The 9482-nt window shown below is 34.8% G+C and overlaps 3 protein-coding genes across 3 annotated transcripts; 1 reads left to right on the forward strand and 2 right to left on the reverse strand.

Moving 5' to 3' along the window:
- Positions 1–260: 260 nt before the first annotated feature.
- LOC128548718 (uncharacterized) lies at positions 261–3435 on the forward strand (the record flags this gene model as incomplete). The annotated part of the gene is made up of 1 exon (XM_053524096.1): positions 261–3435. A coding segment is annotated over exon 1 (3159 nt), but the record flags the coding sequence as incomplete, so codon positions are not given.
- A 1869-nt stretch (positions 3436–5304) lies between these two features.
- Positions 5305–6828, reverse strand: LOC123526766 (uncharacterized protein F54H12.2-like). Its single transcript, XM_053524097.1, has 2 exons — positions 6168–6828; positions 5305–5916 (listed from the first exon to the last, which is right to left on the reverse strand). Exons 1-2 carry the CDS (start codon positions 6826–6828, stop codon positions 5837–5839), a joined length of 741 nt encoding a protein of 246 aa, XP_053380072.1. The 3' UTR covers positions 5305–5836.
- A 1535-nt stretch (positions 6829–8363) lies between these two features.
- Positions 8364–9482, reverse strand: LOC123565011 (uncharacterized). Its single transcript, XM_045358998.2, has one exon. The coding sequence runs from the start codon at positions 9480–9482 to the stop codon at positions 8364–8366; it is 1119 nt and encodes a 372-aa protein (XP_045214933.2).

Raw genomic sequence — 9482 nt, forward strand, 5'->3', positions numbered from 1 at the left:
AAAAATAAATCGTACAAATCTAGAAAGCTGAAGTGGATAAATTATTCAATTTAAAAAAGAAATGTAAGCACAGTTTTGATAACATTTTTTTTTTTTTGGTAAGAATTAAAACTGGTTTTTAAAATACTGTAGCTGGGGTCCAAGTAAATTGTGTGATTGAGTGAGCTGTATTTATTTTTATACATAACACTTTTATACTTTTTTAATATCAATAAAATGAAAATAATGCACATTATGTTTCTCATTTCCTTTCCTAGATTAAACAAGGGGGAAGCAATGAAAAGACAAAACAGGACAGGCGATGATGATAGTGAGGATGATTTTGAAAGCCAGAAAGACAAAAAGAAAATACGCTCCAGCAATACTGACAATGAGGATTGTACAAGTGATAATAAAAATGAAAAACAAAACTGTTTCACTTGTAAAGTTTGTAATAAACGTTTCACATTACTCAAAAATTTATGCAGACATGAAATTTCACACAGATCTGTGGTGAAGTGTGAGCAATGTGGTGGCTCATTTTCAAGACAAGATAGTCTACAACGTCACAAGCGCACACATCATAATGAGAACAGACGAGATAATAATAAGGGAAGAGACGTGAAATGTAACATTTGTGATAAAGTGTTTAACAAATTTTATAATTTAAAACGACATATGCGCACTGTGCATAAACAAGATTCAAATAAAGGTCAAAAACAATTGTTTACTTGTAGATACTGTGAGAGTGAATTTGGGGAGTATTCTGCATTGTTTGCTCATGTCATGGAAAATCATCCACTCAATCAAAGTGGGGGTAGAGATAGGGGAATAGAAAAGTCTTTAATAGATACTGCTTCACCCCAGTCTGAAAGCAAATCAGCTGCTGAGAATCAAAATAAAAATCAGTCTGAAAATGCATCACCTCAGTCTGAAAGCAAATCAACTGCTGAGACTCAAAATACAAATCAGTCTGAAAATGATGAAAACATAGAATTGTCTAATGAAAACAAAGATAATCAAGACTCATTAAATACAGACAATGAGCGAGATGAGAGTGCTTTACAAAATTCAGTGCAAAATAGAATTATCCTTCCCAGGAGCGGGGGTGGTGAAAGATATGATTTGTTAACATTTTTTGCAAATGTGAGGTCCAGAATTCTCACCTACCTTCAGTCTAGAATACGAAGTATGGGAGGCATTAAATGGAACTTATGCGTTCAGGTGGAAATGGAACGAACTGATAATGGGGGAGATAGCAGTGTGAGCACCCCCTTTTTCAGAAGTAGAACTTATATGTCACTGACTTTGGATGGTTTAAACGAACATGATTTAAATGAAGCATTACAGAAAATGTATGCCAGCTTGGAGAAATATATGCGAGATGGCTCTGGCTGGTTTCTCAGAAAAGTGCTAAAACTTGAGATTCACACCATCAAGTATCGGCCGTTATCAGGCTCAAGTTATCTACCTTTACCTAGGACGTTGCTTTACAACTCAAGTTTGCTTAATATTGAAAATGAGGATGAGAAGTGTTTCCTGTGGTGCATTTTAGCTTCTTTACATCCCTCAGAAAGGAATGCTGTAAAAGTTGAAACTTATTGTCCCTTTACAAATGAACTGAACATGAGTGGTATACAGTATCCAGTATCTTTAGCACAAATCGATAGATTTGAAAAACAAAACGAAAATATTTCAATAAACGTATTCACCTTTCAAGAAAATGAAATTGTTCCATTGAAAATCACATCAAATACACGTAGATTACATCATGTGAATTTGCTATGGATCAAATATGGTCAAGTCTCTCATTACGTTCTCATAAGAGACTTGAATACTTTTCTTTTTAGAAGCAAGTCACATAACCAAAGAATGTTTTTCTGTCCATACTGTTTGCATGGTTTTGTACGTAATGAGTCTCTGCAAAATCATATCACATACTGTAGTACAAATGAAGCTCAAAAGGTGGAACTACCTGCAGTCGGTGACAGTGCTATACTGGAATTTAAGGACTTTGAAAAAGAACTTAAAGTTTCATTCACGATTTATGCAGATTTTGAAACTTTAAATAGACGGGTTTCAACATGTCTTCCAGAACCTACACACTCGAGCACCACGTCTACCACAAAACTTGAAGTTTGCGGTTTCGCGTACAAGGTAGTTTGTGCGGACAATAGATATACTAAACCAACGGTGGTGTATAGGGGGAGTGATGCATCACAAAAATTTATTACAAGCTTGCTGCGAGAGCAAAAAGAAATTGAAAATATTCTCTCTAATATAGAACCAATGATCATTACGAGTGACGATTTTGAGGAAATAAGTCGCGCTTCGCAGTGTTGTTTATGTCAAAAGGACTTCACTCCATATGAAAAAGTGCACTCCACTATAGTAAGACATCATGATCATTTAACGGGAGACTTTATTGGAATGGCTCACAACCAATGCAATTTGAAATGCAAGCAGGCGAAACATACGTGCGTCATTTTTCACAACTTGAAGAAGTTTGATGCGCACATCATCTGTCAAAGTATTGGTGAGTTTAAGGGGGAAAATCTTAAATGTATTGCTCAAAGTACAGAAAACTATGTGAGTTTTTCCCTAGGTAACTTGAGATTCATTGACAGCTTACAGTTTCTACCCTCCTCATTGCAAAGTTTGGTGGAAAATTTAAAGTGTGATGGACAGGATGCCTTTGAACACCTTACTGAGGAATTCCCAAATTCTGATGATGTCAAGTTGCTATTACGAAAAGGGGTGTATCCGTATGATTATATGGATCGTGAAAGTAAATTTGATGAACATTGTTTACCACCAGCAGAAGCATTTTATAACGCTTTAACCAAACAACATATATCTGAGCAGGATTACAAGCACGCCTGTGATGTGTTTGCCCATTTTGAAATGACAAGCATGGGGTCTTATCACGACCTTTACTTGAAATGTGATGTAATACTTCTGTGTTGCGTATTTGAAACGTTTAGAAGTATGTGTATGGAGCAATATGGTTTGGATCCATGCCATTTTTATACCAGTCCCGGCTTAAGTTGGGCTAGTTGTTTGAAGATGACGGGTGTGCAACTAGAGCTGATGACGGACATAGATCAAGTGCTATTCATTGAAAAAGGCATACGAGGTGGAATATCACAAATTTCGAATAGATATAAACAAGCAAATAATCCACTTCTCTCAGATTATGATAGTGAAAAGAAATTGTCACATATTCTATATTTAGATATGTGCAATTTGTATGGATTCGCCATGCAACAACCACTTCCAACATCAGATTTTCAATTTTTAAAGAAACGAGAAATAAATCAATTAGACATTAGGAATATTCCAGCGGATGGGGAGAAAGGTTACATATTTGAAGTCAATTTGAGGTATCCCCCTGAACTTCATGACAAACACAACGACTATCCACTAGCACCGGAAAGAAAAGCTATCTCAGATGATATGCTTTCCCCATATGCACAATACTTATGGAAAAATTGCATAACAAGACAGAAAATGAAGCATTACCACCGAGAGTTAAAATTGAAAAACTGATTACATCGTTAGAAGATAAAGAGAAGTACGTGGTACACTACAGAAATCTTCAGCTTTACCTAGAGCTGGGGTTGGAGATAATGGAAATTCATAGAGTACTTGAATTTACGCAATCTGCTTGGATGAGACCATACATTGACTTCAACACTGCACAAAGAAAGAAAGCTATGTCTGCCTTTGCCAAGAACTTCTACAAGCTCATGAATAACAGCTGTTTTGGCAAGGTTTGTATATTTATTCGTCTTTTCATTTCTTCGAAAAAAAAAAATTTAAGTGTTTAACTAGAATGATTAAAACAATGAGGGATTAGTGCAATGATCTTACCTCAGTAATTTAAAGTTTGTAGCAACATGTAACATTGTGTTTATATTTAGATATTCAAAGAGCGGGTGATAGATATAAAACAGACTTTCGCTAATAAATATTATTTTTTTTATCACACTTAATACATAACTATCGAGCTTCTTATTTATCTTTTTCTCCCCACTATTTTAACAGACGATGGAAAATGTCAGAAAACATAAAAACATTGAGCTCGTGCATAATGAAAGACGTCTTTTGAAACTGAGTTCAAAATCAACCTATAAAACTACAACAATATTCAACGAAGACCTTACAGCCGTTGAACTTTATAGAGTGAGGGTATTAATGAATAAACCAATCTACAGTGGCATGTGTATATTAGGTAAATAGTTTTAATTGATTTTTTTCTTCTTAAATTTCATAATCTACACAAGATTAAGTTAACTCTCCCTCGTATTAATAACGTTTATATTTATCATTTAAAAATGTATCATTTTTTGAGAAAAAAAAAAGAGCAGAGCTATCTATGTGTTATCTTTTTATGTTGTAGACTTGAGTAAATGGGCCATGTATGACTTCTATTACAACAAACTGAAAAACACATTTGGTGATCAGATGACCTTGTTGCTTACAGACACAGACAGTATTTTATGTTATGTGGAATCATTTGACGTATACCAGTACATGAAAGAAAACATTCACTTGTTTGATACGTCGGACTATCCACAAAATCATTTCCTATATAGTGAGGAGAATAAGAAAAAAGTGGGTAGTATGAAGGATGAAATGTCTGGAATTCCGATCTCCGCTTTTGTGGGTCTCAGAAGTAAAGTGTACAGTTTTAAGTGTGATAATAACAAAGAAGAGAAAAGAGCAAAAGGAATTGCAAAAGCCACTTTGAAAAGAGACCTTAGATTCACAAACTATAAAGATATCTTGTTTTCAGAAGGTCAGAATGTTGTAACAATAACGTCAATTAGAAATGACAATCACGAGTTGTACTGTAATGAAATGAAAAAAATTGGACTGTCCTCGTTTGATGACAAACGGTATCTGCTTAATGCTACAGACAGTCTTGCTTATGGTCATTATTCTTTGAGACAGTCACAGGTAGAGGAAGAAAGGGCAAGAACTCCTTCAATATTACCAGAAGAAGGAAGTTTATTTATAGACAATTGTAAGGTCACACCTTTGACATACAAAATTGGAACATTTGACAAGTACTCCCACATTGCTTGAAGACGAGAGATCTTTTATAGCAGATTGTAGTGTCACACCGTGACATTTAAATAAAATATCATAACTGAATGTATGCTAATATAAAATTTTTTCTGTAAAAGAACAGAGTACAGTTTATTACTATATTAAAAGGATAGAAAATGAATAGTCTATTTTGTTTGTTTTCTTTTCCACAGCTTATGTAAATAGGGATTTAAATAAACAATAAATTAACAAAAAACCATTTAAGTTTATATAATTTTTATTAGCGGTTTACACACTTGATTATACACACAATTATTTTTTGAACAATCTGAATATATGCGTGACATATGATTATATACAAAATAATCATTAAGAGAAAAATTAGTATGGCTAAAAAAGTTGAGTATATTTGTTAATGACATGCCATTGAATTTATTACGAAGATAAAATAAACAATATAGTCCACAAACATTGGAATAATTGCTTTGTATTTGCATGGCATTGTATCTTATACTCGATGCATTGTCCTTTATCCACTTATCAAAATAAGAAGAATTGTAGACTGGACTTTTACCATAAGAATCAAAAAATTCCACTTGTCTATTTTTGTCTATATAAAATGCAGACCAATGTGTCCCTTCTCTGCTATGTATATCACTATTAGCTATAAACGCAGTTGGTAAAGTAGAAAAGCCCACAGGTAATTGATCAGCGGCATATACACCTAGTACATTTACACTTAGAACAGGATCACAACTAATACAACACTGAAGCTCTGATGTATCCATTGCTTTTTAAATGTTTATTCCAATACAATATCTCTGGAAGAATCCACTTGAAAAAAAGAAGGAATTTCGCTTAAGACCACACAGCTGACAGTGTCTGGAAAATATAAATGAAAACAATATCTATTAATACAAAAATAATATTCCTTTTACAAATATAAGACAGGTAATATCTTTATAAAAACATAACTGTTTAAGTATTACACTTAAAAACTTTAAAAAAGCAGCTATTTTTTCAATGTGTGTGTGTGTGTGTGTGTGTGTGTGTGTGTGTGAAGTGTTATATCTTTTTTTAAATATCTTTTTTAAAAAAAATAAAGATAAATAATGTTTTGATAATTTTCTCACCTGAAAGGGGGCTGGCAAATTGAACATCCAATTTCACAGTACCAGTCTTTGCTAGTGTCAAATACTCCCCGTGATGGGAGAAGTTTGGTTCCAACTGAAAAACGAATAGTGTTACACCAGAGCTAAATCCTTCTCTTGTTAGCATACTACCCTCATCCTCTCTCCATTTCCCCGTAGATGTAAATGCGTTTACATAGGCCCGCACATCCGTCACGCCAGTGGTTGAGTTGAAGTCAAGTTTCAGAGGAGCTCCATTAACTGGTAAACCGTCACAGTATAGACATATGCTTCGAATGTTACAATTTAGAAAGTTAAAAGGATTCTGTTTATAATCACCAGACAGACCTTTTGAATTTACAAAGCCTACAACGACCTTATTAGGTCTTTGACCTGGGAACATGTTCTCATAGTTGAAACTAGAGCTTCCGCTAGGTATGCTTTGAGTACGACATTCTACTCTGTTGAACGGGTATTTTGCATTCTGTGTTTTTAGAATTTCTGCATGACCGTAAATGACAGCAGGATTCACGCGTATTTTCTTGGCTAAAATGTAAATGTCCTCTATCTCTATTTTGAAGGCTGGTGATGCTTCATCACTAATTAAACAAAACTCTGGCGAACTTCTATAGAACTTTAATTTGACGTCCACTTGATTTAACATATAGCGTGACATGGAAACATATCGTGAAATATTGCCCTTGAAGATCCAATACTTTCGAAGTGGCTATACGTTTAGCCTCTCGTAAAGACCTTTATTGCCCCACCAGGATTGTGACACCATAGGTTCCAGCATGTCCATGAAAAAGAGTTGAGACTGAAGCTGGGACTTGGCATCTTGTCCATAATTCAGAATCGTTTGAATGTAGGCCCTATAGGGATTGTAGTTTGATGTGATTGTGGCCTTATTCTGTAAGGTGACTTCAGTGGATGAAAACAGGGCCTGGAGAAATAAATTCACAGGTCCTACTTTTTCAGCCACTAAGGCAGCATTTGCAGCCGTTTTTACTCTTAATTTTACATGCAGCTGTGTGCCTTTCATGTCTAAATAGTCCATAGAGTTTTGTCCACTTATTCTAAACTCAATAGGACTTATGCCGTCTGATACTTGAGAGATGGGTCGAATTTCTTCATAGTAGATATCTGTGACACCAGTCTGTGTACTGGGTAAATCAAACAAAGCCAGTTCTGACACAAGTCCCTCGTGAAAACTTTCAGGATTAAACACTGACATGATTCTTTTGTATTATTTTACTGCTGTTTTTATCAATTTTAATTTCCAAAGATGTCCTTCTTTCTGATAGTTGAGTTTTTAATCTTCCGGTTTGTTTTGTGCTTTTTATTCTTTTTTGTTGTAGATTTCCTACCACTCTTTTTTGTCTTATTTTTCTTTTTATTTGTCCTCTGTTTCCACTTTTTAGCACCTCCTGTTTGTAGTCTGCCAATCTTTTTGATTTTCTTAGCAGTCCTTCGCTGTCGACGGTTTTCTGGTTTCTGAATCATATCTACTACAGCAGATGGTTTTATATTCTCTCTCTCTAGTTCACTTTTGGCTTGTTGTACAGTTTGTTCTGAGGGGATGACTACTTTTATAGGCAATTGAGTAGTACTTTGTTTCCCACTTGAAGACTCACTGATATCACTCGTGCTCGTCTGGCGCCTCTGATTGGTTAACTGATGTTAGGCCCTTACTCACTTTATCAAAAATGAGACCCACTTTTGTGGATTTGGTACATATAGTTTAGAAGGATTCATAATCACTGAAGAAAGGATACTGTTTAAAATGAAGTGTCATATACAAAGGTGAAATCAAATCTGTTGGAGTTTTATCACTCGCCAGTTTTATATTCACTTCGATCTCTTTGAAGTCCTTCTTTTTAATAGGAAGGTAGAATGGTGAATCAATCTGATATTGCCATAACGATTTTTTTGTCTTTTCAAGTCGTCTCAATAAAGGAAGTCTATGTCCATGGACTACACTTTCAGCACATATATCTATATAAATGTAAAGGGCCTGATCATCTATAACTCTCTTCGCTTTAGAGTCTTGACTCGCTTGAAATTCCACGAGTGCTACTTTCCACATACCCTGCAAGGACATTCTAGCTGGTAAAACAATCTTAAATTTATACACTTCATTATCTGGAAAGTAGTCATTACTTTCATCACTTTTAATATAAACATAACGATCCATTGTGTTTATGCCGAGGTTCCTGCGGTATCTTTGACTTCATCCGCCAGAATCCAACTATTAAATGTCTTTGGAAAGCCCTCCCACTGCACAAAATAATAAAGCTTCTTGTTTCTTCTTTTACGTTTTAATATTTTTTCAATAAACCATAGACTGTAAATGTCTTTGTCTACTTTTGTTAATTCGGACGTGTAAAAATTACCCTTGATTGATTCATCATTCAAGTCCTTCAACTTATACATAGGAATGCCCTGCAGTAGAAATCTTCTACTTAGTTTGAAGACTTCCGCAGTATACTGTTCTTGATAGGCCCTGCGAAATGGATGCTTAGCAAAAGATATACGCACTAGATCACCTGTTTTAAATCTGTATACTGGCTTCGCCTTTTTATGAACACCAGATTTTTTCAAGTACATGTAAGCCCACACATCAGCTTCATTTTCTTTATTGACTTGATTGGGCGTTAAATTGTTTAAGCTCCTATGAGGCGTGTCATTATAGCTGGCTATTATTTTATTCAGATCACTTATATAGTGATAGGAACGTCTTTGTCTCATCATTCTGTACAGCCGGGTTTTTATGCTTCTCTGACTGCGTTCAACGAAGTTAGCTTTTGGTGAATTTTGCGTAGTAAAAAAATATATATCCTTCTCTTTCATGAGCTTTTTAAACCATTGATTTACAAATTCAGACCCTTTGTCTGAACGAATTTTTAATGGTTTCACATCCTTAAGAATTTCTTTCATCGCTTTTGTCACTGACTTCGCAGTTTTATCTTTTAAAGGTTTAACCCGTAGCTTTCTGGAAAACACATCAATACAGAATAGTAGAAAGCGCACGCCATCATTTTCTTTAGACAAATTCTCCATGCTAAGCAGATCTATATCCCACATTTCATTTATATGACTCACACGAACTTGAGCCCTCTTGATTTGATGAGGAACTTGTTTCTGAAGGGAGTAAGAGTCCTGCTTATCTAACCAGTCTTTAATAAACTGAAGACTGAATTCGCCAGGATAATCATTCTTCAGTGCATAAAACAATTTAGCTACACCACTGTAAGATGCTGGATTTTTGGCGTTGTAATAGTATTTCTTCAATAGCTTCTCTTTTTCAGACGTATTCAT

The sequence above is a fragment of the Mercenaria mercenaria genome, chromosome 15, assembly GCF_021730395.1.
Source record: "Mercenaria mercenaria strain notata chromosome 15, MADL_Memer_1, whole genome shotgun sequence".
NCBI lineage: Eukaryota > Metazoa > Mollusca > Bivalvia > Venerida > Veneridae > Mercenaria > Mercenaria mercenaria.